At 55.8% G+C, this 26,720-nt stretch overlaps 2 protein-coding genes across 5 annotated transcripts in view; one reads left to right on the forward strand and one right to left on the reverse strand.

Annotated features, from left to right (window-relative positions):
• The first annotated feature begins 609 nt into the window (after positions 1-609).
• On the forward strand, positions 610-2,781 carry NPC2 (NPC intracellular cholesterol transporter 2). The gene is made up of 4 exons (XM_074909222.1): positions 610-741; positions 843-950; positions 1,191-1,363; positions 1,996-2,781. Exons 1-4 carry the CDS (start codon positions 657-659, stop codon positions 2,080-2,082), a joined length of 453 nt encoding a protein of 150 aa, XP_074765323.1. The 5' UTR covers positions 610-656; the 3' UTR covers positions 2,083-2,781.
• Positions 2,782-3,413: 632 nt separating this feature from the next.
• Positions 3,414-26,720, reverse strand: part of LTBP2 (latent transforming growth factor beta binding protein 2) — a 71,432-nt gene continuing 48,125 nt past the window's right edge. For 2 of the 4 annotated variants that reach the window (XM_074909959.1, XM_074909955.1), the window contains 26 exons: positions 24,577-24,699; positions 24,024-24,188; positions 23,065-23,295; positions 22,477-22,499; positions 21,040-21,079; positions 20,532-20,627; positions 19,337-19,462; positions 19,024-19,152; positions 18,507-18,626; positions 17,473-17,592; positions 17,145-17,267; positions 16,821-16,946; positions 14,254-14,376; positions 13,818-13,943; positions 13,598-13,720; positions 13,235-13,366; positions 11,895-12,020; positions 10,973-11,116; positions 10,508-10,699; positions 10,310-10,390; positions 9,557-9,685; positions 9,169-9,309; positions 8,757-8,924; positions 7,944-8,219; positions 7,564-7,713; positions 3,414-4,287 (listed from right to left, as the gene is read on the reverse strand). In XM_074909959.1, the coding sequence (XP_074766060.1) occupies positions 4,121-4,287; positions 7,564-7,713; positions 7,944-8,219; positions 8,757-8,924; positions 9,169-9,309; positions 9,557-9,685; positions 10,310-10,390; positions 10,508-10,699; positions 10,973-11,116; positions 11,895-12,020; positions 13,235-13,366; positions 13,598-13,720; positions 13,818-13,943; positions 14,254-14,376; positions 16,821-16,946; positions 17,145-17,267; positions 17,473-17,592; positions 18,507-18,626; positions 19,024-19,152; positions 19,337-19,462; positions 20,532-20,627; positions 21,040-21,079; positions 22,477-22,499; positions 23,065-23,295; positions 24,024-24,188; positions 24,577-24,699 (3,500 nt within the window). In that variant the 3' untranslated portion in view covers positions 3,414-4,120. Of the gene's footprint in view, positions 4,288-6,874; positions 7,137-7,563; positions 7,714-7,943; positions 8,220-8,756; positions 8,925-9,168; positions 9,310-9,556; positions 9,686-10,309; positions 10,391-10,507; positions 10,700-10,972; positions 11,117-11,894; positions 12,021-13,234; positions 13,367-13,597; positions 13,721-13,817; positions 13,944-14,253; positions 14,377-16,820; positions 16,947-17,144; positions 17,268-17,472; positions 17,593-18,506; positions 18,627-19,023; positions 19,153-19,336; positions 19,463-20,531; positions 20,628-21,039; positions 21,080-22,476; positions 22,500-23,064; positions 23,296-24,023; positions 24,189-24,576; positions 24,700-26,720 lie in introns of those variants that run through there. The other 2 variants (XM_074909956.1, XM_074909958.1) reach the window with 2 other exon arrangements.

The following is a 26,720-nucleotide window of genomic DNA, read 5'->3' on the forward strand; positions in this document are numbered from 1 at the left end:
TGGTTTGCCTCGGCATGCACAGCACAAAGCTGGGAGTCTGGCGTTTCACAAGTTTGTGAAGCAGGACTAACTGTACGTGCTCCGTGAAAGGCCGCAACCGTGCCAATTGTGTGGCAAATGTAACTCTCCGCACTCGGGTTACACAGACAGCTTTCGACATGCCGAACATGAGGTATGGAATAAGTAATGAATAAGGCCACGGGCTGGCCAACTGCACTAACTTCTTGATTTTTATTGCTATTCCCCTTTCAGCAGAGGCAGTGAACGAGCTTCTCAGCCCACAGCCCGTGACCGTGTCCTCCAGCAGCCGCCCTTCAGCGCTGAACGCGCCGGTGCAGCCCAGGAACGCGGGTCTGTCTGTCCTAGCGCCGCAGTTCCAGCACAGCCGCCCCGTCCTGCCCTCTCCTGTCCCGGCCGTGAATCCGCTGCAGGCTGGCCCTCGGCCACCGCACCGCGGCCGGCAGGGCAGCGCGCTCCGGCCTCGCCCGGCTCTGCGGGTCCCCCGCGGTGCGTGGCGGCCGCCCGCCCCGGGCAGGGGAGGGGGCAGCCCCCGGCCGAGCCCCCGCCCCCGGCCCGGCCCCGCGGGCGGGGCCGCCGCGCTCATGTGACACGGCGGAGGAGCCGCCGCCGCCGCCGTTCGCGCTCTCGCTGCCGCCATGGCGCCGTCCCCGCTCGCTCTGCTCCTGGCGCTGGGCGCCGCCGCCACCGCCCTGGCCGAGCCCCTCCGCTTCGTCGACTGCGGTGAGTGGCGGCCTCGGGGCGGCGGGAGGCAGCGGTCCGGGGGGTTCCTGGGGGGGGTCGGTAGGCGGAAAAGGCCCGGTAAACCTGGCTCTTCCTTGCAGGTTCCAAAGACGGCAGCATCCAAGAGGTGAACGTGAGCCCCTGTCCCACGCAGCCCTGCCTGCTCCATAAGGGGACATCCTACAGCATCAACGTCACCTTCGCCAGCAGTAAGCATCGCTTCCCCAGCTGGGGTGCCAGGGGGCAGGCGATCCCCTCTGTGTCCCACTGCTTGGAGAGAAGTGGGAAAGGGTGGCTGGAGAGCGTTCTGGGTGGGAAGAAGTGGCAGGGGAGGAAGAGTGTCCTTTGGCTGTCTTCTTGCAGCTTCCAGGGTGTGTGAAGGGGAGGGTGTGATGAAGAGATGTGTTCCCTGCTCTGGTACTGTGCTCACACTTCCCCGTGTTCTGCAGAGATCGAGAGCCAGGGCAGCAAAGCGAGAGTGTATGGTGAGATGCTGCATGTGGACATACCCTTTCCAATTCCTGAGCCCGATGGATGCAAGTCTGGGATCCAGTGCCCCATTCAGAAGGGCCATTCCTACAGCTACCTGAATAAACTCCCTGTGAAGAGCGAGTACCCCAGTGTAAGTAAGCAGGCAGCTGGTCTGCTCCTCAGAGCTACTGTCCTTCCTGGGACAGTGTCACCACCTGCTTTTAAGGAAGGACATCTTGTCCTGGGGTAATGGGGAAGAGGTTAGAAGACTCCTCAGACTATCTGGTAGCGCTTCTGCTGTGAAAATGGCTCTGTCTCAAGTTCCCACTTTGGGACAGACCCAGCAGAAGAAGCAGCCTGGCTCCAGCTGCTGAGAAGTAGCTTCAGCTGCCCAAGTCTCCTCCTGTACTACATCTCCCTGCAGAGCCTGCTGTGTCCAGCCAGATGCTCCCAAACTGGGGGTGCTTGGTCCCAGGCTGTAGTTCAGCTGGGAGGCTGCAGGGTGTTTCCACTCTCTGCTTACTCGGAGAGTGGGGATCTGAGTGCGGTGTGTGGAGGTCTCCTGTGCCATGCAACAGAACCCTGCATTTACTTAAGATACTCCAGCGGTCACTGCATGAGCGTGGCCTGCCTGCTGCAGTGCGGGCAGTATCTCAGCTCTGTCCTCTTTGCACATTGCTCCTAGGACCTCCTTGCTCCACACAAGTGATAACTTGCCTCCCTGTGACCTTGCTTTATGGTTTCCTGAAGACTCTCATTTCCCTCTGCTCCTCTCTCTTTCAGATTAAATTGATTGTGAAGTGGGAGCTGGTGGATGACCAGGACCAGATGTTGTTTTGCTGGAAGATACCAGTGCAAATCACCAGCTGAGGAGCCCTGTCATTAGTAGGGCTTGGGGAGGGGAAAACCAGGAGACAACACAGGCCAAATTCTTTTATATAATAAGTATTTCTTACTGCTTTCTTCAGAGTTCTGCAGCCTCTGAGCAGCCAGTGCTGTGTTCCTGCAAGCATGGGCAGAGGGTTCTTAGCCCGTTCAGAGCCCCCTGGGGTGTTCTCACAGCAGCTCAAGTGGGAGCAGGACTGACCGAGGATCATCCTCCAGCTGCTCTGCAGAGGTGGTTTAGTTGTTTGAAATGGAGCTGTCTGTCCTCACAAATGACTTTCTCTGCGATGAACCTGGCTGGTGTCTGAGCTGCTACGTGGTAATCTTTCAGTGCCTCTTCTAGAATGCCAGCTGCATCTACCCTCCTGTGCTTCTCCTGCTCTTGTTGCAACCGGGATGCCCCTGGGACCTGCGTTTGCCACCCATGCAGCTGAAGGAGAGGAAAGGAAAGAAGACTTTCCCTGAGCTGGCAGCCTGCTGTGTTGTGAGCCCCTGCTTGAGCTGGCAGGACTGCAGCTAGGAAAGCTTCCTTTTTGTGGATGCAAAGCCAAGTGGCGTTCGATGTCTCTGCAGGGATGATTCTTTTTCTAACCAATGGTTTGCACTACTACTAACTCAGAGCTGCTGGGAGCTCCTGAACCTCTTTTTATAACTTTCCTTTTAATAAAGGCTAGACAAAATCTGTTTGTGTGTCTTCTGTGAGTGGAAAGGAGCAGGAGGAAAAGTGGAGTGGCTGGGCATCTTCTGCTTGGGTTGGTCTTGCTTCTATGCTGAAGGCGTGGATGGACATGGTATGCTGGTCTGAGTGTATGAACCTGTGAGCAGCCAGGCTGTCCAGCTGGCTGTTCTCCTACCTTGCTGGTCCCGGGCTGGCCTGAAATGGTGCAGAGGCTCCCTGAGGAGGTGGGGTAGAATGTGGCTTTGCTTGCTGTAGCATGGGTAAAGGCTTTTCTAGTGAGGGCTCTGGGGATGGAAAAGCAGCTGCAAGACCTGCTCAAGGGCTCTTGCCAACTGCAGAAACCTACGTGCTCTCATGCTTCAACTGCACCCCCCTCATGTGTGAACAAGGTAGGGTGTGAGCAGCCATGGCTGCTGTGGGGGCTGGAGTTAGCTCCTATGGCTGGCCCTGGGCTGGGGAGACAAATAAGCAAATATTTGGCCTGGCAAGGGTCTCTGCTCTGGTGCCAGTGTGAGAGGGGTAAGAATTGACTTATGAGACTGGGGGGGGGGGCTTGCCAGGCTGGACCCACAGGGAGGCTGTGGCTGTGGCTCTGGTACCCCTTGCCAGAGGCAAGACAAGCACAGTTCTGACCAACCCCAGTGTCTTGAGCCACAGGGGCCCAAAATAAATGTTTTATTTAACAACATGAGAGAAGTTTCCAGCAGACTTGGTTAAAAAAAAAAAATCACCAACAACTTTACAGAAAGGAAGCTGGACCTACCCCTTGTTCCCCCTGCCCAGCCAGTACAGGGCTAAGGGATGCACCTGGGCTGGCTGCAGGGAGAGCTGGCCCTAGGGCCCCTCTGGCCTCTCCCCCACACCCCAAGGTTAGGCAACAGCTTTAGAAAGCTGGGGTTGACCCTCCCCTCAAAGCTCTCGTCTGGGGGCCAGATGCTTCATGAGGAGCAGGGACAGCACCCGCAGAGTGGGTGAGGCTTGTCACGAGGTCAGTGCAGCAGTGGCAGGGAGATGAACCCCCTTTTTTGGCAGGGCAAGGCAGGGAGGCTGGAGCTGCGTGGCAGGGGAAGGCACACCGTGAGTCTCCATAGTGCAGGGCAATGTGATGGGGGCTGGGGTGGGCTCTGCTGCAGAAGAAGCAGGGGCTGGCAGGGCAGAGGGGGGTGCAGAGGCTGGGAGCTCAGCCCTGGCCTGTGGAGAGAGGTGGTGGGGAAGTTGTGCACTTCAGAGGGGAAGGAGGAAAGAGCCCAAAGCACCCGCAGCCCCAGGGGGGCCTTTCTCTGTGCTCCCAGGTGCCAGAGCCTTGTGCTGGAGGGGAGCACCCTCACCCCCGCTCCCCTAGAGCTATGCTGCCGCTGGGCTCTGGGCTGTCTGGGGCACGCAGTGGTGGGGCCGAGCCAGGGCCACATAGCCTGGCAAACAGTGGCAGCGGTAGGAGCCCTCTGTGTTCTCGCAAGTGCCGCCCCGGCACAGGGGCTCAGGGCCGTCCACCTCCTCACACTCATTGATGTCTGCAAGGAGGAGAAGGATGGGGGTGAGCCAGTGGCACAGTGAGCAGTCCCAGCCTGCAGCCAACATCTCCTTGTGCTCCTGACACTCCTCAGCCCTCCCCCACAGGTGACCCATGTCCCCCACAAGCACCTCCATGATGCCCACTGTGACCCCACCAGCCTCCCACACCGCTCAGCACATCTGCAGAGTACCCTCAGACCCCAGCGGTGACATCCCTAGCATTTGGCATTCCCCAGCACAGGAAAGAGCCCCGCTCCCCCCAGCAATGCAAAATAGATAGCCCCCCCTCTCCCCCCCCCCCCCCCCCCCGGTCACACCTCAGATTAGAAGTTTCTTGTTAAGAAATTGTGCTAGCATAAAATCTGGGAAAAAGGCCACCTCCAGCCTTGGAAAAGGCCCTTTCCTGATCTGACAAGGCCGAGGAGGCAGATGATGGTGGCCCTGAGAGGCCGATTATCACCTCCAGGACCAGAACACAGAGGGACCTCATGCTGTGCAAACAAGGGCTTGTTTTATTAACCTGCAAACTGTGCCAAAGGGCTCACTCGGACAGCTTGCTGCTGGACTAGAGCTTGCACATGAGCCCTACAGCAGCTGTCCTGCTGTAACTGATCTGCTCTGCTAAATGTACTTCCATGGGCGCCCTGCCTGAGCTACCCCAAGTTGTGGTGAGGTCATCAGCTGGGCAGAGCATCACTGTGCACCCCAGAGACCTTGTTTGTACCCGCAGGACCTGCCAAATCCTCACCTGCCAAGGCAGGTCCAAGCCCTCTGACCATGAACTCCAGCCTCACACCCCACAGATTGGCCGGGAGCACGAGTGGGGAGCAGCTGATGGGTTCAGCTAGCCACCCAAGGAAAAGTGAAGGCCCCAGCAGTGACTGATGGACCTCAGAAGGACTGAATTGCTTGGTTGCCCCAGGCACCTGGGGTTATTCCTAGTACAGGTGGAGGGGGCCATCTGGCAAAGAAAGGGAAGAGCAACCCCAGGGAGGGAGGCTGGAAGCCAAACAGGAAGAAGCACTGCAGTCACAAGGAGGAGAGAAGTGTGAGATGAGGGAGCCTGAGGAACAAGGCAGCCTTCGTATGCAGCCAAAGCAACGGCTGACTGGATACTGTGGACTTGGGCCAAGCCTCAGAACCAGAACATTGCTGTGGTCAGGATGGGCTTGCTCAGAAGCTCAAGGACGAGATGTTAGGCAGCATATCAAGGGAGATGTGCTGCACAACCTGGGAAGTGGCTGGCAGGCAGCCTTGCTGGGGGTTCCAGGGAAAGATAAAAAGGGGAAGAGCAGGCAGGCTGGTCTGGCCTTGGACCATCAGATTGAGAGCCCAGAGGCACCCAAAAGCTAGAAGCAGTAGAGTAGGGCTAGCAGTGTGCACCGAGTCCTGGAACCTGCCCACTCAGGCAGGGGTGGGGGCAGGCAGCCCAATTTGCAGGATTAAGTCAGGCTACCCTCACAGGGAGGCAAGAAGGGAAGCACTGCAGCAGCTGCAGGAGTACTCTAAAGTCAGCAAGGTAAAAACACGGGGATGACTAAGCACCAAGCAGGAGAAAGGAAAAAACCCGAGACAGGCTCCAGTGTAAAATGAGTGCTAGTTAGTCCAGGACATGAAAGACAACAGGCTAAGGCTCCATAAATATGTTAGCAGGAAATAATGGGGAATGTCAGTCTGGTCCTTATCGGCAGAGAAAACAAAAGCCAGCCGAGCTGACTGAAGCAGCTAATGTGGGCTTTGTTCCAGCCATCATAAAAACGCACGTGCTGACCAGACAGGGTGCAGACCATGTCTAAAGTGTTTAAATGAGGGTGCAGGAGCACAGGGAGTGAAAGACTATACTGTGATGGAGAGGTTTGACAATCGTAAAGATAAAGCATTTACATCCACATTGCTAAAGGCTTGCTGCAACTCATCTTCACATGCTTAATGCTCCTGCAGTCCTGGAAAAGTTCTCTCTGAGATGGACAAGGTCTCAGAGACCCAAGGAAGGGTAAATCTGGTAACTATCTTCAAAAACAGAAGGGAGAATCCAGAATTACAGACTGCTCACCCCCATTCCCTTAAGTAGACCAGGTTTGTGAGTGATTAGGTCATAACCCTCCAGAGGATATCATCAGGGTCATTAAATAGCTGGTGCAGATCTGTTAAGGCCTGATTACATTAAGCCAATCTGGTTCCCTTTGCTGACCTGATAACTGGTCTGTCAGATAAGGGAGAAGCAGTGGATATGATGTGCTTTGGCCACAGTGAGGATTTCAACACACTCTCACATGACATACTCAAACAGACTGAGAAAACACAGTCTAGATTAAACTGTGGCAATTACACAATGGTCTGCAAAGCTGCACTCCAAAGATAATTAGCAATACCTGGCTGTTACAATAAAAGCCATTTAAAGAATAGTCTGCAGGGGTCTCTCCAGACCCCTACTCCAGCCAAATGTTGTCATTAAGGTGGATGAAGGAAGAATCCCCACGCTTATAAAAGGTATGTGTGTGATGCCAGGCTGCAAGCACTTTGCAGGATTCAGACTCATTCTCATCAAGCAGAGAAGTGGTACAAATTCAACCAGACAAAATTCACTGAAGGCAAATGCAAAGCACTATGTCCAAGGAAAAGCACACAGAGCACACAAATGCAGAAGGGGGAATAACAGCTCAGGCAGCTGTTCTGCCCGGTAGCATTTGGGGAGGCAGAAACCATGGGTTCTGTATGAAGAAGATGCACCATCACGTCGTGCAATAAGGCTGCTGGGAGATGGAGTTAAGTGCCATGCCTAAGGAAAAAGAGGGTCTTCATCTGCCCTGTTCAGTGCCTGCAGCCTCAGCTGGCTTGGGGAGCTGCACTGTGAAAAGAATGGAGACATGACACAGGGTTGTAGAGGAAATGCAGAGAGAAGCTACAGAGATTGTGTCTCATAGGGCAGGGTAAGCAAGGAATTTCACCAGGGCAGTGGTGAATGTAGAGGAAATTAATCAGGGCTAGGCTAACAGTGGCTGGTGATGTACCGGAGTGTTATGTGAAGAAGGGAGTGATCACTGCTCCCCATGATGCCGGAGGTGCCCCGATCCAGCTGCCAGCAGAAAGTGGCTGGCTGAACCTCCAGGAAGGTCCTCCCATTCCATGGGAAGGAAGCACCAGGGAGAGTAGGGGCTCCTCCAGCGGCTCTCCCGGCCAGCACCACCAGAGAGCGGCAGCCGCCAAGGGATGCGGGGACCAGGCTGCCCGCACAGCCCCGGCTGCAGCGCCGGGCAGCCCCAGCAGACACTCACCCACGCAGGCCATGCGGGTCATGTCCAGCTGGAAGCCGTCAAAGCAGTCACAGGTGTAGCCCTCCCGGACACGCACGCAGCGCCCGTTCTCACAGCCGTTGAGGATCCCGCACTCCTCAGCCTGCAGCCCCTCAAAGCCCTCGTAGAGGCCTGGAGAGTGGCAAGGCGGTGTCAGAGCAGGGTGACCCTCCACCCAGCCATGGAGGGGACATTGGGCACAAGGCAAGATGGTGCTGGTGGGGCCAGGACCAACTCAGAGCAGTCAGGTGCCAAGACTGCTCCAAGCTTGGAGCACCCTGGCTGGGGTGGGAGCTGCCAGGCAGTCCCCACAGACACAGGCTGGGTGGGAAGGCACCTCTCCTGTGTCTCCCAGTACTCACCAGTTTGGCTGGGCAGGTAGCGGGGTGGGGACCGCCCTGGGCCATGGTGGAGAGGGCTGCCACGGAACTCGCTGTTGGGTTCTCTCCGAGGGAAACCAGCATCGGGGTTTCCATACTCAGACTCCAGGTAGTTGTAGTAGGGGCCCATATCAGGGCTGGGAAGGCCATAGTGGGGATCTTCCAAGCCTGGTGCATACTCATACCTAGGTCTTTCTCGGAGCTCAGCCCCTCTCTCACTGTCTTCACTGGCCCCATTACACAGGTAAGCAAAATCGGCTGCAATTGGTGAGAGAAAAGGAAGGGTCAGCAGCCTGGCTCAGGAGAGGACAGTCTGCTATGGCTGGAGAAGGTGCATCCACACCGGGCCAGAAGTCAGGCCTGTGTTCAGTGGGCTCCAAAGCTGCAGCTCTGTAGTTTGCTGACAGGATCCTGTCTTTGAGAAAACAAACTCCTGTCTGGGCCCAGCAAGTCCTTGAGCAGCAAGAACCCCAATTCCCAGTGTGCTCCCATCCTGGGCTGCCACTGCCTCACCTCTCCTAAGCCAAGCAGGTACAGTGGGATGCACAGAGCAACTCTCCCCTCAAACACCTTTAACTCATTGCAAACCAGTTTCAGGTACATCCTACCCACCAGTGCAGCTCAACCCTGGAGAAGTGGGGGGTTCACCCACTCCTTGGGCTGGCTTTGGCAGTGGAGACAACAAGAGGAGCCCTTGCTGCAGTCGTACATGACTGACCCTGCATGACATGCCGGCAGCAGCCCAGCCCATCCCCACCTCGGCCGGGGGATGCTTGCCCGTGCTGTCCCACTCACCGGAGGACCTGTGCGGGCAGAGTGCACAGTTCTGGCCCCAGGCTTCACCAAGCCGGCAGCAGCACTCGGTGTATGTAGTCTGCTCACCATGCAGCAGGTCTTGGCAGATGTAGTCAGCAACGGTCTGCCAGCAGACGTCCAGGTGGATTTCATACTCCTCCAAGGCATCTGTGAGTGACACAAGCAAAGGATGCCATGAAAATCATCCAGAAGAGTGCCACCCCACCTTGTCCTGAGAGGGACAACTGTGTCCCACAGGCTCCTGCCCCCACTGCCTTGGCTGCACACTGTGCTGGTGCTGGCGCACCTCAGCCTGGCACCAAGCCCCCACCTGCTGCGCTCTCCTGGGAGACACAGCCGTGGGGCGAGATGTGCGGGGTGTGGGTGTGCTGTGGCGGGGGCTCAGGCTCACCTGCCCTGCTGGAGAGGTTCACACATCGGTTGCCGGTTGCATCCAGCACGAGAGGAAGGCTGCAGAAGCAGTGGTAGGAGCCGTCTGTGTTCAGACACTCGCCGTTGATGCAGTACACTTCGTTCTGACACTCATCCTGGTCTACCCACGCACAAGGACAGAGCAACATTTCAGGCTGGCAGACATGAGCAATGTGACCCTTTCCCTGCCCAAATGGGGACCTTGGGGGCTCTTGCCACCTCCTCTCTTGTTCCCCAGGAGGGTTCCTGGAAGCCTGTCGCCCAGACCTGGCCCTGTAGCGTGGGCAGCAGGGACAACTCTGGGTGCAGCAGCACGGCTGTCCCTCCGTGTGCAGTGGGGTGCCCGCTGCTCCTTGAGGCCACCTTACCAACACACTCAAGCCTGCTGGAATCGTAGAAGTAGCCTGTACGGCAGAAGCACTTGTAGCCTGGCACCGTGTTCAAACACTGTCCATTGCGGCAGAACTCAGATCCAAATATCTCACACTCGTCCATGTCTGAGAGAGGGATGGAGGGAGAGAGAGTCTCAGGAAGAAGAGCCATGGAAGCAAGGTGGGCTGGATGCTGTACCTGCAGAAAGCTGGCACAGCACCTTGGCCTGGATCACTGGCAGGTCCACGAGAGAGCCCCCCACCTCTCCTGCTGGCCCCATGCCTGGGAGCAGAGGGGGATGCACCCACAGGCAAAGCAGGAGGAGGGATCATGGGGAACGGGATACTTTCACAAATAGGAAATTCATGTGTGTTTCTGGAAGGTCAAGAACACAAGCCCCTGGAGGTGAAGTGCCAAAGATTGAGTCAGCTGGCCACTGGGAGATCTGATCAGTAACTGGAAGGGTTATGTCTTACTGGAATGCATCTCTGGTTTGAAATGGGCATGGGAGATTTGCATCAAGAAAAAATCACTGCCAGCAGTGAGGCAGGACTGGAGGAAGGGGCACTCCCAGATCGATGATACTGGCAGTCTGGGATTTCTCTGGATGGAGGAAAGCAGCAGCACGATGTTAGCATCCCCCACCACAATCCCTGAGAGATATTTCTGTGGATGCATGTCCATGCAGGGCTTTGCACAGCACCCTCCCTCTTTCCCCTGGAAGAAATGAGAGAAAATGGTGATAGTACCTGTGAAAGAGACTTTTCCTGAGAGTGGATCTTCCTGGGGAACATAGCCCTTCCCAAGAGGGCAGATCTCTTGGTACTCCACTGGCCAGGAGGCAGATGCCAAAGGGAGATGGGAAGAAAAGAAACAGCTTGTTAGCTGTTGTGGAGCTTGCGGGCAGAGCACTGGCCTTGCCTAGTGTGGTGAGGCCACAGTCCTACCTGTGCCCGGGATGGGGCAGGGGTAAGTCTCACAGTTGTCACCCCAAGCTGCCCCCACAGTACAGCAGCACTCCTCCTTGGTGATGTTCTTGGCCAGGACGCTGTCACACAGGCGAACGTCGCTAATGTGGTAGTAGCACTGCTTGCGCTCTGTGCTGTCAGAGAGGTGGGCCACGTGTGTCTCGGGGCCCTCTAGAAGACAGCAGAGCAGGGACAGGATGGGGTCCTTGGTGCCCCAATGCAGTATCCCACACCTAGGAGGTCGCAGAGCACACCCATCACCAGCAGCGTGGCCTTTCCAGGACCCCACTTTCAGGCTCCTCAGCTCTCCCCAGACAAAAGCTTGCCCATGCCTGCATGGGTTTGTACAGCCCCAGCAGCCCTTCAGCTTTATCTCACCCCAGCCAGAGCTATCACTCTCTGCTCTAGTTGCCACCCATGCTTCTGTCCTAGCTGTCTACTCACCCATGGCTGCTCGGGGCTGGCACTGCCCTGCCTCTGTGTCGTATTCCTCATGGTCGCTGGGGCAGAGGCACAGGAAGGATCCCTCCACGTTCTCGCAAAGTGCAGTCCCGCACACGGCAACCATCAGCTCGCACTCATTCACATCTGCAAAGCAAGGGGCAGCGGTGGGCAGCGGGAGCCCTGACTCTGCATGGGCAGCCTGTGCATGGTCTGCAGCATGGGGTCACCCTTCAGCAGGAAGATGGAAGTTGCTAGGGACGAGAGCTCTGTTCACACTATGGCTCAACCTAAGTCTGGCAATGGCTTCCTGCCCTGCTCTTAGTGGATTCAAGGAGCCTGAACTCTAGCTTGCAGTGAGACACTGGATCACAGAATCATCCAGGTTTGAAGGGACAACTGGAGGTGTCTAGCCTAACCCCCCTGCTCAAAGCAGGGTCAGTTATGGGATCTCACCAGGCTGCACAAGGCTTTGTCTTATTGTGTCTTTAAAAATTCCAAGGATGGTGACTGCACAGCCATCTTGGGCATTTGTTCCACTGCCTGCCTGTCTTCACTGTGAAAACCTTTTTCCTTACATTACACTCTGCCTGTTCTCTCCAGACACTCATTAAAGTAGCTCTCTAGCACCTTCAGTGCCTCCAGCCCCCAAGCACTTCTTTCTACCTGCACAGAGAAGGGCTCCATGTTCACTGGGAGTTGCTCACTTTTTCACAGACCCCTGGTCCTTTGCAGTCCCAAGGACCTGCTGTGCTAAGGGGAGGGGTTTTGTCTCCATCAGCTGCCCTGTCCATGTCTGGGATTCTCCCTGTGCAGATACAGTCCCTGTCTATGCTGTGGGAGCCATCACCCAGCAGGAACACCAGCCTGACGTCTGCTGATGCCTCTCCCTCGCTGACTGGCAGAGTGACCATGGGAGACTCACCAACGCAGTAGTGCCCGGAGGGTGAGCTCTCATAGCCACGGTCACAGAGGCAGCGGAAGGAGCCGTCTGAGTTCTCACAGAAGCCGTGGCTCCCGCACAGCGTCTCGTTGGCACATTCATCTATGTCTGCAGGAGAGTGTAGAGCAGGAATTGCCTTAGACCCCACCTCTCTCAATGAACACCCCCCTCCCAGGCCCTTCTGCTCTGACCCCAAGACCTGGGGATGCAGCAGGCTTTCCCTTGATGTGAGGGTCTGGGTCTGGTTGCCCCACTCACTACCCTGCTATGACCGTGTGTGTTAGAAGCTTCCTGCAACATCCAGAGCTGCAAAGAGGTCACATGGGTAGAGTGACAGGAGAAAGGTGGGAATGGGAAATGGATGGGAAGTGTGGGAGATGGTTGGCAGGGCCAGTGAGGGTAGCACAGGTCCCTGCAGAGGCACAAAGGGACACAGAGACTACAGGGTCACATCAGCAGGAGATACAAGGGTGCAACTGAAGTGTGTGGGTCAAGTGCAGACAGATCTAGGATGATACCTTCCTGCTCTGTTCTTCTTGACCTAGTCCTTCTCCAACTGCTATAGTGCCAGGGAGTAATCTCTGCCTTGCCTCAGCCCGCTGGGTTTGGGCAGTTAGAACTGGGTCCTCTGCCTACAGAGGGCAGGTTTACAGCCTTGCTGGCTGCATCCCACTCCCCTCCTACTGCTGCATAGGAGAGATTTCCCTGGAGCAGCTTGAGCAGTTGTGTACCCACAGCCCGCTGCTCCCAGGGCCAGGAGCAGCTCCACATGCTAAGTCTGAGTCCTGGTGCAGCCCAGAGCCAAGCAGCTGGCAGCAGCTCCTCCTTGCTGCAGCCTTCTCTGAGCTGGGGGGAGCCTCAAAAACTGCAGAAACCCCTTTGCTCTTTCCTTTTTGCTGGAGCCTGAACTCCAAACCCAGACTTCCCAGCCTAGCAACAGTGGTACCAGCAGCTTTTCCCCTCACCCGGCCTTGCCAGGCAGGTGACTGGCACAGGCAGCAGCCCTAGCAAGCACAGCAAGCCCCCACACGCACAGGGAGCTGCAGTCCAGCCCCAAGCCTGGAATCGCTGTAACCTGCCCAGGACTCTCCCCAAGCGGAAAGCAGCACAATGTGGTGTCTGTTCCAGATGCCAGGAAGAGAGAAGTCTAGACATAAGCAGGCAGCTCAGCCAAGAAAACAAACTCTTAGCATTATCTGCCTCTCCACCAGCCATACGTTTCCTCCTCCTCCTTCTTCTCCTCCACGGCCCTGGTAGAGATGTCCCACAGACACCCTGTCCCTGCCAGAAGTGGGGATGGGGACACCCAGGGTTGTACTCACCAATGCAGTCACCCAAGGGGGTCCAGTGGAAGCCAGGCTGGCAGCCCATGATACACCGATAGGAGCCCAAGCTGTTCTGGCACCGCCATGTGCCACAGATGGCATCCCCATATTCTTTACACTCATCCACATCTGCAGGGAGGAGGGCAAGGGGGATGAGGTTGGTCAGATGGGGACCCTGCTTGCTCACTGCAGCACCTGGGTCAAGTTCAGTTGGCCAGAGGCCCTGAGCCATTTCTAGTCCTCCTTACAAGTCACGAGCAATTTTGGGTGCTGGGAGCAGAACTGCCCTCCCCCCCTGCACTGGCTGCATCCATCCCCCCAGATCCCAGGGGACTGATCTCCCCAACAATGAGCTCTCACCCACGCAGTCATCGGTCTCCTGGGAGTGTTTGAACCCATTTTCACACAGACACCTGTAGGAACCTTCTGTGTTCAGGCACTGGCCTTGTGAGCATCGGGACTTGTCCGCACATTCATCCAGATCTGCAAAAACAGGCCAAAATCATCAACCTGGATCTCACAGCTGGGGAGGGAGCAGAGGGCAGGACCTGAGGTATGTGCCTGCCATCCTCCAGCTCACCTTGGCAGCTGGGTCCACCAGCTGCGTTTGAGAAGCCAGGAGCACAAATGCAGAAGTAGGATCCGTGACTGTTGAGACACTCGCCATTGGGGCTGCAGGTCTCACTGTTTAGGCACTCGTTCACATCTGCAGAGGGAGAAGAGTCAGGGCCACACACCCAGCCCTGAAGGACACCCTTCACCAAAGCCACATGGATTTCCTCTCCCCAGCCTCTTACAGGGAGCCCTCACAGGGCTGCTGGCCCCTGGTTTTCTTGCCATGGAGACAGAGATCTCTCTCCATGGTGATTCTGCATTTGGCTATAATCTTATGGATGTGCCATGTATGGTGGCATCACCTGCCTTGGCACTGGCATCCTCCCTGCCGAGAAAGAAGGGGGATCCATAGGGAGGCTGCATGACCCAGACCTAGAAGGCTGCAGGGAGAGGGTTTGTACCTTGGCACACGGTGCTGTTGATGAGCTCGAAGCCAGCCTGGCAGTGGCACTCGTAGGAGCCCAGGGTGTTCCTGCACTCTCCCCCAAGGCACTGAACAGCAGGGTCCTCACACTCATCCATATCTACCAAGCAGAAAGGCACAGAACAGAGTGAGGTCCCAGCTCTTGCTGCCACTGGAGAAGATCCCCACTCAGAGGAGCCATCACCTAGCTGTTGGGTTTGAGCTGCCCTACCAGACCGTCCCATCACAGTAAGATGAGGGCAGAGACTCCCTGTTACTGGGGTGTAAGGAGTCAGCCCAGACCCTTCACTCCTCTCCATCAAAGGAACCAGGATAAATTGAATCCCAGCACGAAGTCAGTGGTGCCCAGTGACAGGACCAGAGGCAATGGATACAAACTGAAACACAAGAGGTCCCATCTGAACATCAGGAAACACTTTTTTAATGTGAGGATTACTGAGCACTGGCACAGGTTGTCCAAAGGGGTTGTGGAGTCTCCCTCCGTGGAGATACTCAAAAGCCAGCTGGACATGGTCCTGGACAACCGCCTCTAGGTGGCTCTGCTTGAGCAGGGGGGTTGGACAAGATGATCTCCAGAGGTCCCTTCCAGCTTCAGCCACTTGGTGATTCTGTGAGCACAGGGATACTGCTAACCTCAGTGCACGCCTCCAGCAGACCTCTGCACTTGGTACAGACAACCACCAAGGGGCCAGTGCAGCACCTCAGTTCCTGATGAACCCTCTCTTCAGCCAACTGCCCAAGAGCAAACATCAGGAAAGTAACCCAGCACCAGCCATACCTTCTGTTGCTCTGCTCTCCTACCTGCCAGATTTGTCTACAATGTCCTTCCCCTAGTAAAGTTGGCTGGTGGCCTACATCTGTTCTGACCAAGCTGCAAAGCTCCACACAAACCCTCTCCCACCCAACTACCCCAAGCCTTGGCCAGAGCCAGCTGGCACTCTGAGGATTTTGTTCACAGCAGAGGAGAGAGGGGTACCTTCCCTCTAACAGAGGACTGAGAGATGCCAGCAGACTGCTGTTGCCCCCAGGCCCATGAGGTAGGGGGAAGCATTGGAGGATGCTGCTATTCAGAAGTATGGGCTGGTGTGCAGGCAGAAGAAGACATGCTCTACTCTTGTCCCCTGCCCTGGAGGGGACAAAGTAGCTAAAGTCCTCAGACTGGCAGCTCCTAAAGGCATGACAGGGACCTTCTCTTCCCCTTCAAAGAGCACAAGCATCATAAACAAGCATCACTCCCTACTGCCTCAAGGCACTCCCAGCTGTTCAGTCTCATAGGGTTGCAAGTTGCAATATTCTTGAATCCTTCTCGAGGTGAACTATAGCCTAGTTAATTTATCACAAAACTATCATAAAACCCTTATCATTTTTCAAATGTGAAACCTAGATCCACAGACAAGGCCATCAGCCAAGGCAGGGAAGAACATGCCATCCTGCCATCAGGTCACTGTGACCCAAACAGTATCAAACCCTGATAAGGTGCCCTCGTGACATGGCTGGGGCAAGGTGGCTGAGAAGGGGCTCACATGGAATTTTGGGAAAGGGGGAGGGCAGATGGAAGGGATCAAACTATGAACCCAAAAACCAGATGGAAACTAAACTCATTTCACACTGGCTTTCTCATACACCAAAACAGAGAATAGAGGGAGGAAAGCCTCCCTCTCCTCCCCCATTGGAGACCCCCACACAGAAGGGGTCTTCTGAGAGTCACATCAAAGGTAAGATCTTCTGCTTGCCAGCTATGTGCAGGCTGCAGAGCTCTGCAGTGCTCCAGAGAGAAATTCACAGCACATGGCCAATTTTCAAACAAATACCTTTGCCAGCTCTGCCTTCTCCCTTCTCTTGCCCCAAACAGGGACTTTGCATCAAGCGATCCCAAGCCCAGACATTCCCTGGGGACAGCCACCAGGGAGGAAGTTTCCCTGCTTGTGCTGGGGCAGTCAGACTGTAAGGCTGGGATGGAGTGCTCTCATGTCTCAGCAATGCAACCAACACAGATCGATGCTAGTGTTAACTCTCTGCCATGCATACCAGGGACAGCAGAGCCCTTGAACTAAGCCTTCCCTTTTAAACATGTCCACATTATATTAGGGGCTGGGGAAAAGTGATGAAACCTGGGTGCCCACAGTCTCTGCACTGGCTGTGGACCCAAGGTTTTGCCCTCTGTTGAGAATGTACATTTTGGTCACGTGCTCCTAGGCATACAGTTCTGAGCTGAACAACTGTATGTGGTTCTCCGCCCATGTTTCCAAGCCTCCCATACTCCTCTGGCTTTTGTCAGCATCCCCCAGGTCATCATTAGTCCAGAAGTCTCATCAGTGAGTCCTTCCCCCCATCTCTTTCCTGCATGAGGAAGATCACCTTCCTGCTGCTCTAGGTGACATCTGCTTGCAGCCCTTCACACTCTCTGCTGATCTGACAGCTAAAGAGTTGGAGAGAGATCTTGAGGCTAAAGAAGTCCTCAGGCACCACTTATAACCCAGCTATGGCAATGCCTCTTCCCTCATTCCCTCCAGCAGCTGCTCCTCTGTCCCTGGGAAGGGATACCTTCACATGTGCTGCCATCTCTGGAAACAGTGTAGCCGGCGTCACAAGCCATGCAGGAGTAGGAGCCCTCCGTGTTGAGGCAGAGTCCAGAGGGACAGGGAGCCTGGGCTGTGCATTCATTGATGTCTGCATAAGCACATGAGAGAGAGTGGGATGAGTAGGAAGGATGTGGCATAACCATGACCAGGGGCATATGTGTTGAGAGAACTAGACAACATGTTGGTCAGGACTCAGGCAGAGCCAAGTGCTCAGGAAGAGCCTAGGGAAACCTCTGGACTGGGTGCATGAGACTTCAGAGGGTTTGGACCCATGGAACCCCGGTACCTTGGCAGCTCTTTCCATCAGGTGCCACCTCATAGCCCCGGTAGCAGGAACAACGGAAGGAGCCATCAAAGTTGACACACCATCCATGAGCACAAGTCCCCTCCACAAGGCACTCATCCACATCTGCACGACACAACAGAGGACAACGTGGCATGGGAGGGTGCTCAGGGCCGTCCCCACCACCCAAGCCATGAGGGTGCTGTGCCCTGGCCACACAGGCTGGCTGCCTGTGGAAAAAGGGTGATGCCTGTGCCCCTGCTCCTTTTGAGGTTTGCAGGGAGAATTTCCACAGGGGGGTGAAGGTGCTGCCCAGAGACGAGCTCCTCACCAATACATCTCCCGTTCCTGGGCCGGTAGCCATCCCCACAGCTGACACACTTGTAGGATCCCAGCGTATTGACACACTTCCCGCTGCGGCAAGGGCTGGGATCCACACACTCGTTGACATCTGCCAAGAAACACACTCCTTTCAGGCTCCCGAAGGCAATCAGTGTAGCCTTCTCCAGGATGTCCTGCTGGATCCTCAGAGTCCCCCTCTGGGGGATAGTGATGTCCAAGAAGAAATAAGACAAGATTGTCAGGCTTGGGCAACACTTCTTATAGTCCCACTTATCACTCAGGATCCTACACCCACACCTGAGGGCTGACATAATCCAGCAATGAAACTCCCTGCCACAGGATGTTGCCAAGGTCAGGAATGTGCATGGGCAGAGAAAGGGATCAGAAAACATCTGTGCAGGGCTGTTTCATCAGGGACTTTCATAACTATGATTACGATGTAGCCTCCATCTGAGGAAGTCCTTAAGGCAAGTGCTTCCTGGAGGCTGTGCGGGGAGGAGCAGGATTCTGTGCATGCCGTTTCCCATACAGCCTCCTATAATAGTCTCCCACTCTCTGTTGCAGATGAGCTACTAAGAAAGGGGGATCTTTGATCAGGCACATCTTATGTTTACAAAGTCAAACGCTCTGAAGGGCCCAGGTTGTGCCATGTGAGTGGGATCCTGTGGGACAGGTGGCCTGAGTCTCTGTAGCCTGCTCTCCCTGCAGTCCACTTGCCAGCACAAGGGTCTGGTGACAGTCAAGGTGGCATGAAAATGGATGGGCATCTCCTCCCAGAATGGGAAGCTGGCATGGGGGATCTCCCTGAGGAGGTGGAAGAGGATCGTGGAAGAAGTCCCCGCCCTCTGCCCAGGAAAGGTATCCCTCCTGCAGGCTGTCTCCTTGGGGAGGGCACAGGGCTTAGACAAACATTGTGGGGTCCTTTTTCCCTTCCAGGAGGAGACACGGAGCAGTGAGGAAAGGTGTTCAGTCCTGCACAGGGTGGGTTGAAGGCACAGGGGAACAGGGAGCAGCAAGCTTCACCTTCACACTGTCCTCTGGGGCCCATGGCAAAGCCCTCCTTGCACTCGCAGAAGTAGGAGCCAGGAGTGTTGATGCATCGCTGTCCTCGGCAGGTAGAGGGCTGCTCACATTCATCTCGATCTGGCAACAGACAGGGAGACAGCCTGAAGTCTTCTCCCTCCAGCTTGGAGAAAGCTGGGTGCAGGCAAGGACCTGCTGCACCTGAAGCAGGGTCTGCCCAGGGGCTCTCCTCCACCTCCATCTGTCCTAGCACCCCTCTCGCCATGATGCAGTCAGTGATCAGGGCTGGCATCACAGGTGCCTGCCAAATCATGGGCAAGGTCTGGTCCCTGAGCGAGCAGGAGAGGGTGATCCCTGTGGAACAGGCTGTCTGTGGGCTGGACTGCGGGGAGGGAGGGTGTGCAGGTGTGCATGTGTGTGTGCAGGTGTGTGGGCATATGCATGAGACCGCATGAGAGCAGGAGAGTGGGGAGATCCTGGGGAGGTGGCAGCCCTGTGCCAGGCAAACACCACTTACCCTCACAGCTCTGCTTGCCCTCTGAGACAGCCAGGGTGTACCCAGAGTAGCAGAGGCACAAATAGGAGCCCACGCTGTTGATGCAGTGACCTTTTCCAGCACAAGGATCTTTCAGGCACTCATCTTCATCTGTGCCCAGGCAAGGAAGGAAGACAGGCAGTCACCACCCACAGCTGCCTGCCACTCCCCTGCCAGCCCCGCACTGCAGCGGGTGGGCAGGGGCTCAGCAGAGCTGCCAGAAAACCTTCCCCTAGGAGCCTGAAAGACCAAACGGTTTGTTGTGGCCCAGCAAGCAGAGGAGGTGCCAACCTACCAATGCAGCGCAGGCGGCTGGGGTCCAATGTGTAGCCGGGGTGGCACAAGCAGCTGTATCCCTCTGGGGTGAGCACACAAGCGCCAGCTCCACAGGAGAGAGGTGAAGAGGCACAGCTGCCAACCCCTGGGAGGAGAGAGCACAGGATTGCAGGCAGCACTGAAAGGGTGCATGGAGTTCAGTGCCTGCCTTGTGCCCCCAGCACCATACCCACACACAGGGAGGCTGCTTTTTCCCTTCTTAGAGAGTGATACTGAGCCTGCGCCTCTACATCTCTAGGCAGCCTGTACCCATAGAGCTGCAGGGAGGACACAGCACATCCCACCACCTCCTCTGGCCTGACCCCACTGTGATGGGGTCCCCTGTACTGCTCACCTGCACTCCAGCCCCACAAAAGGGTGGTGAGGAAGCCTGCCAGCCCCATGCCTTGGAGGAGGGCTGGAAGCAGAGCCTGGCACTTGTCAGTGGGATCCTTTGGGGGGTGACAGCAGGACTCCCTGCCCTGACCCCACAGCCCTGCTAAGTGGGGTGCAGGCAGCAGTGGCAGGGGAGGGGGGCATGGCACACCCTTCGGCACTGAGCCTGCCAGAAGGGGGCCAGCCCAACCTCAAACAAAAGGCTATTGAAGGAAGACGCATTCCTCAGCAAGGTGCCTCCGCCAGGCCTGCTCCCCAAGGTGCTCCAGCCCCCGTCGGAGGGCAGGGGCTGTGCTCCCAGACACTTAAGCAACCCTGGAACAACAGCGCCCTTGTTTCCGGCGCAGTAAACAATCCGCCCCGGGAGCCACATGCCTCTCCTTGCGCTCCCCCTTCCCGATGAGTCAGCTCACACCGCGGGGGGAACAGGGCCAAAGCCACTGGAGCGGGCGCGTGATCCCCTTCGCCCGGCAGCCACTGCTGCACCTGGCAAGTGAGCTGCAGGCGGGGAAGGACGCAGAAAGCCAAACAGTTTGCTCCCTGTATGGGATCGCTCGCATGCCTCCCCACAGCCAGGCAGCTTTCCGTGGCTGGCAGCAGACAGGACAAGGCTGGGACAACACCCCAAAGTAGTAGGGAAGGGACTTTCCTTTGGGAAGTCAAGGGGGGCATGTGGGAGGACAAGCAGGCTTAGGGAAGTGAGAGAGCCCCTGGGCATAATTTCCCCATAGTGCCAGGCAGTGAGAGGAGAGAAATCTCTGAGAGTGGTGGACACGCACCCAAGCCCTGCGCTGGAATCTGTGTTGGAGCAGCAGCATCCCAGGTGGTGGTGGGGCCAGGCTGGGGAGGACCATGCCAGGATACCTCTTCCTCTGCTGAGGAAGAAGAAGAGAAGTGAGGTCCAGCCACCAATCCCAGACAGAGGTGCCCACCCAAGGTTTACCCATGATGGGTTTCCCTGCATCCACAGTCCCGAGAGAGCACTTGGGAAGGGGCCACAGGGTGGCTGCAGCAATCCTATCAACTTGTTCTTTAACACAGCCTCCTCCACCTCGCTGGAGATCCACCACCTCCCTGCATCTCTACAGCCTCACATCAGCCACCTCGGTATGGTGGGGGTCCCCTGAGCCGTCCCACAGCCAGCCCAGCCAGGAGCCTGTCCTGTCCAGAGCTGGGGGCTGTTGTGCAGAGGAGGCAGCTCCCAGCATCCCCACCGCTCTCCTCCCTCCTCGCTGCCCCATCCTCTTCCTCACAACTGCCCTGCCCTCCTGCCAGCCAGGCACTCACCTCTGTGTGTGGGGAGCTCAGCGGTGGCATCAGCAGTGCCCTGAGGGACAGAAACATAGGACTGCCTCTATCCACGAGCATGTAGCTGGGATGCAGCATTACTGAGACATTTTCCCACCCACCTCCTGGGTCCTCTTGCTCCCCAAGACGCTGTCCTGGGAGGAGAAGCTGACATGGCTGGATGCAGCTGGAAGGGCCTCTCTGTCCTGAGCATATAGTCCTGAGCAAAACACAACTCCTGGCCATGCCCAGGGAGCTGCCCATAGAGGAGCCATGCCAGCATGCCCTGCAGGTGAGACCCAGGGCACTGCTATCGGGCATCTGGACACGGTAAATCCTGCCACTGTCACTGGCAGCTCTGAAGGGCTGAGGACAGCCACTGCTTTGACCTGCCTCAAGAGTGCTACCTACTAGAAGGGTGATTGGTGCTAGATGCTCTTTCTCAGCATCCCCTCCTGGCAAACCCATGGCTAAAAAGGAGATGTTGGAGCACAACCTGAGTTTGCTCCGAAAACCTTTCTGCAATGGATGAAGAAAACAAGTGGCTGAGAAACCTAAGACCCAGATTAGCTCTGCTTCAAATTTGGAAGCTTTGATTCAAATTTCTTCCCTGTCTTGAGATTTCTCATGTGTCCTTGGCAAGTCACTTCACATCTATGAAGCAGTGATGATGGCAGCACTGTTCTCTCTCTCAGAGTGGCTGCAGGTACATTCTGTGAGCTGGGCTGCTGCAGCAAGGGGACACAAAGATGCTCAGGAGAGATACAGCCCAAACTCTATTCACAGCAGCGATCAAAAGACACACATTTTTCAAGCGAGACTCATAATAAAGAAACCCAACCCCAGGAGAGTTGGGCAGAGAACCAGTCCCCAGGCTGCTCCCATCAGAAAGGGTGAATTCACACAGCAGTGTGGGAGATCACCACCCCAACTGCGCCAGTACAGTTTCTGCTGCACCCACACCAGCATGTGGAGACCTGCCTATGAGCTGGGCTTGAACATGACACTGGGGTCTGTGCTGCCCTTCAGTCCTACAGTCAGGCCAGGCTGACAGCAGGGAGTGAGTGCCCACACCTCAGTCAGCTCTGGCCTCAGCCTGGGCTGCTACCCCAGCCCCAGAAAATGCCAGCTAGAGTCAATGCTGACCATGAACTAGTGCAGCAGAGCCCTCAGCTCCTCTTGGTTTGAAGTAATGGCCTCTTTCATAGCAAGGGCTGAGTGGGCACATGGCACAATACCTTCAGCCATGACAATTCACCCAGGGTGATAGGGTTTGCAGTTCGTAAGCTGTTCCCTCTGGCAGCAGCTACTTGCTCTCTTTAGTGCTCTCCCTGACCACATTTCACACTTCCCTGTCATCTGCTTGTTATACAAATAGATTTACAAATATTTGCTACCATAGATGCACCCAGCTGTAGCAAGACAAACCTTACTCACCTGAACAGCAGGAGAAACTTCACCTGGAAAGAGAAATAATGCATGGTGAATAGAGACAAAGCAGGCAGGCATCCTCCTCAAACTCTGGCTGCCCTAACTTCACCCCAGCTCTAAGACACTGCCACTCAGTTCCTCACACTTCTCCACAAGCACTTGTTCGCAAAGCCAACACACCTGGACTCCTCTCCTGGCACTGTGCAGACCCCAGGAGCTTCCTCTCCAGCAGGCGCTGGCACAAGGAATTGGTCACACTTCTCTTCAGCTGGGCTGGACAAAAGTCCAAGGAGCGCCAGGGCTGCCACGCAGACCTGAGGTCCCAGAGGAGGCGGCCTGGCCCACCAGCACCAGCTGCAAAGATGTGGTCGCAGGAGCCTTAAACACTCAACCTTCTCTCCAAAGGCTTGAAGATGTGGTGTCTCATGCCCCAGGAACATTAGTAGGGCTGAAGAACACCTTGCATATTCATACAGATGTAGAAAGCCCTTATCAGCTATAAGTCCATCCGTGGGGCATGGCAGGACCTGGGAATTTGTCCACCCTTGCTAGGGACCCAGATGGAGCAACTTTAAACAGTAGACACCACACTACCCTCTCCTGCTGAGGTGCCAGGGTGGGGGAATGCCTCCAGTGCACTCCCATGAAGGCTGTACTGCAGTTGCTGTCTCCTTGCTGCCCAGTCCAACGTCCAGTTGCTGCTCTCTCCTTGCTCTTCCAAGCTGAGGGGCAGCTCTTCTGCCTCTGCCTTCCTCATCGACAGGCGGATATCAGAGCTGGAGTATGTGTAGCCATGTCCTGCTGGGCAAATCTCCTTGAAGGCTTCTGCAAGGGAAAATCAAATCAAAGCTTTAGAGGACAGAGGTTGGAAGGAAGAGGCTGGTGCAGGGATCACCTGGCTTACTGCACCCAGATGTGATGGTGGGACAAGTAGAAGAAAGAAGTGAAGATGGACAGGCATGTATGTGAATGCAGGTAGCAGTTTCTGCTATCCTGTAATTTTCTGGAGATTTCTAAGGGTTAAATCCTTATAGATTTAACATCTGGGCTGCAGTGGGTGGATGCCTTGCACAGAAGAGCAGGGTGGGTTTCTAACAGGCACTGGCTGGTACTCCCAGACACCAAAAGCTACATCTCTTCCCTGGATCAGTACTGCTAGGAAGGGTTCATGCCATAGGAAGGTCCAACGTGAGCAAGGGAGCAGATAAAAGTGAACCCCTGGTACCTTCACACTGAGTGCTTTGCACATCTCTCAAGATGTGCTGCGCAAACCATCTGAAGACTTTTTCCAGCCCTGAGAACTCTGGTGCTTTCCCTTCCACCCTACCCCATGCTGAGATATGCCAAATGCATCCTCACTTGACTTTCATCCCAGCAGAAGACGTACAAGAGACAAAAGGGCTGTCAAGGAAAGCCAGACACAAGCATGGCTGTGCTCTCCCTCTGGTACAGAGTGGTTTCCCATCAGGGACTTCTCTGTCTTCCCAGTATTATCCAGGTCTGCTTTCTGGGCTGCTGTACCCACCTCATAGGCCAGCATTTGCACGTCTCACCTGAGCCAGGCACAGGGCACTCCTCGCAGTTCTTCCCCCAGCCCTTGCCGACGCGGCTGCAGCAGCAGATCTGCTGGGTGATGCGGTGGGAGAGGGGGAAGGAGCACACGCCTCCGGCTGCTGAGCGGTAACACAGTCCCTGCTCCATTGACACCGCTTTGTCCGCTGAAACACAGTGGAAGGGTCAGTGCCAGAGGTCAAGCTATACACTCTCCAAAGAGAGAATGGGGGACACCCAGTCTCTCCCCTTTGGGCCTTTCTCTGCCTGTGACTCCCAGCATTTCCTGAGGGCTGCCCCATTCTCTTCTCAGAACAACCACCAGCCTTCAGCCATTGGGCCATCCCCCATGCAGCACCAGCTCCAAGAAAATCCAGCTCCTGTGGGAGCGATGTCCATGGAGAAGAACAGTGCATGAAGGGGGCCCAAGGCATGGGGACCCATCCTGCACACAAGTGCACTTGCGAGAGACACAAAGCACGCTGCAGCCTCCACTCAGCTGTGGGGTCCTGCTCAGGTCCCTTCTCAAGCTGAGGGGTTCCCTGGAACACTTACAGATGCAATGGCTACGGGATGGGTCCAGCATGGTGCCAGGCTTGCAGGTGCAGCGGAAGCTGCCACGGGTGTTCACACACTCGGCATCTTTGCACAGGCCCTTCATCAAGCACTCATTGATATCTGTGGACAGGAGAGAGCCTGGTGAGATGTGAGAAAGCTGAGGGTGAATTGAACCCCTTACCTAGTGTCTCCCATTCAGGTGTTGTGGACCAAGGGGTTCTCAAGTCAGGCTGGTGTCCGAGGCAGCCTCTGCACCAGGCAGCATGGTGAGGACCTCCGTGGAGACAGCAGTCCCACATCTGCAGCACAGAGCTTGCTCGCTGCAGCTGCAGGGATGGCTCATGAATGACTGCTCTGCTTTGTGGTCCTCGTGGAAAACAGATGTGTCCCTCACAGTGAGCCACTCCAGCAGGGTCACTCTTACGGCCATCATGGTTGTTGTTTGAAAGCCTGGACTGGTGAGTCCTGTCGTTTCGCCTGATCCCTGGTCTTGCTCGTATGGAGCTGTCATCCATAGAGAATCCTTGCTGAGAAACTATGCCAGCATGAAGGGAGGGCAGTGACTGATACCCTCCAGAGGCAGAGACAGGCTGTGGCTCACTGCCGTAGTGTCTTCTAGGAAGAGGTTGTGCAAGCGGGAAGATGCCAAGCTCAAGTCCTGCCTCAAGCTCTTCCTCTGCCCCTGCCTCAGCACACATCAAATGCAGACTTTGGGAAGGGAGGTGGGCTTATCCTAGGGAAACACCGTCAGGCTCACCCATTTGGCCTGCAGTAAAGCCTTTCCTACAGCACCACATAGGAATGTATGAGCTAAGCCGGAGAAGACAGAGATTGGTAAAAGGTGCACAATGGGGAATTGAAAGCAGCTTTCATGGTGGAGAGTGAGGAGGAAGCCCACCTCATGGACTGATGTAGCTTTATATCTTCACAAAAGTGCTTGTCCCAGAAAAGTCAGCATGCTGACAAAATGTGCTGTGTCAGGAGGCACAAGCAGTGCAGGAAGAGTTGGATGTGAGCACAGAGCAGCAGGAGTGGGATAAACCTCAGCACCACCCTGGGACAAATCACAGGAGCACATACTACAACCTAATAGGTGGGAGCAGGCAGTGAGAGGGACTTGGGCACACTTGTGCTCACAGGACAGCTGCAAGCTGCCAAGACGAAGATATGTCAACGTGATGCTAGGCAGCATCATGCCAAACACTTTCCAAAGACAGAGGGGAGTCCCAGTGCCATTGTACAAGGTCCTGGTGAGACTTCAGTGCTCTGAGAGCATCCAGTGGTCCTCTAGAGACTGTCTCAATGTGGAAGGGGTTCAGAGGTGGGCTGCGGGGACACTTGGAAGAATGGAGATAGTGGAAGAGCCTGACTGAGAGCAGCTAGGCTCAGAAGCAGCTTTCCCAGTACTACATTATTCCTCAGAGCTGAAGCATCACTGCTTGGTGGAAATGGAGGTGTCACACAGCTGGCTATGACAGCAGCAGTTCAGATGTAATGACCTGAGAAGTCCTCCCCAGTCCTGTGCTCTTTAACTCCCCCATTCACCCCACTGCCTGTCCCATACATGGTTGAGAGACACACTGGCCATCAAGACCAGGCCATGATGTTCAGTCAAACGCTACAGGGATGTGCAGCAGGCCAGGGAGAGTAGGATTTTGCTGCACAATGTAACGGTTTCCTGCTCTGTACCAAGCACAGGCCAGAGTTTATGAGATCAACCAATGGCCAGACCCCAAATGTACTGGGAACCCCACTCAGAGAAGAGGCTTGGTCTCTCCGGAGGAGCCTCGGGGCTCATCCCTGTCACTCCCCGACACAGTCAGAGCAATGTGTCATTCCAAAACACCAACTGGATGAAGTGTTTGGCCTCCACATAAGCAAAGGGATTGAAGGAATTAGAGTAATGAGAGCACAAAACAAACAAGCACCAAGGTCTGAGCTTTACAAGCTTAATTGAAAACAGGGCCTCATACCGGCCTCAGTCCAACCCCCTCTATTCCACTGGCAGCAGAGGACCCACCCGTGCTGGAAATCCCCACAGGGAACAGAAGCAGGCAGGCGCGCTCGGGGCCATGCACTCCTACCCCCTGCAGCATGTCAGGGATGGGGCTAGCCCACAAGAAGAGGCCTCAGGGACCACA

Source organism: Athene noctua, chromosome 6 (genome assembly GCF_965140245.1).
Source record: "Athene noctua chromosome 6, bAthNoc1.hap1.1, whole genome shotgun sequence".
Taxonomy (NCBI): domain Eukaryota; kingdom Metazoa; phylum Chordata; class Aves; order Strigiformes; family Strigidae; genus Athene; species Athene noctua.

Excerpts from the sequence above, each read along its gene's own strand:
- NPC2 (XM_074909222.1), top strand. The coding sequence starts at position 657 with ATGGCGCCGTCCCCGCTCGCTCTGCTCCTGGCGCTGGGCGCCGCCGCC. Across the intron at positions 951-1,190 it reads CAACGTCACCTTCGCCAGCA|AGATCGAGAGCCAGGGCAGC; the intron begins GTAAGCATCGCT and ends CGTGTTCTGCAG. Across the intron at positions 1,364-1,995 it reads TGAAGAGCGAGTACCCCAGT|ATTAAATTGATTGTGAAGTG; the intron begins GTAAGTAAGCAG and ends TCTCTCTTTCAG.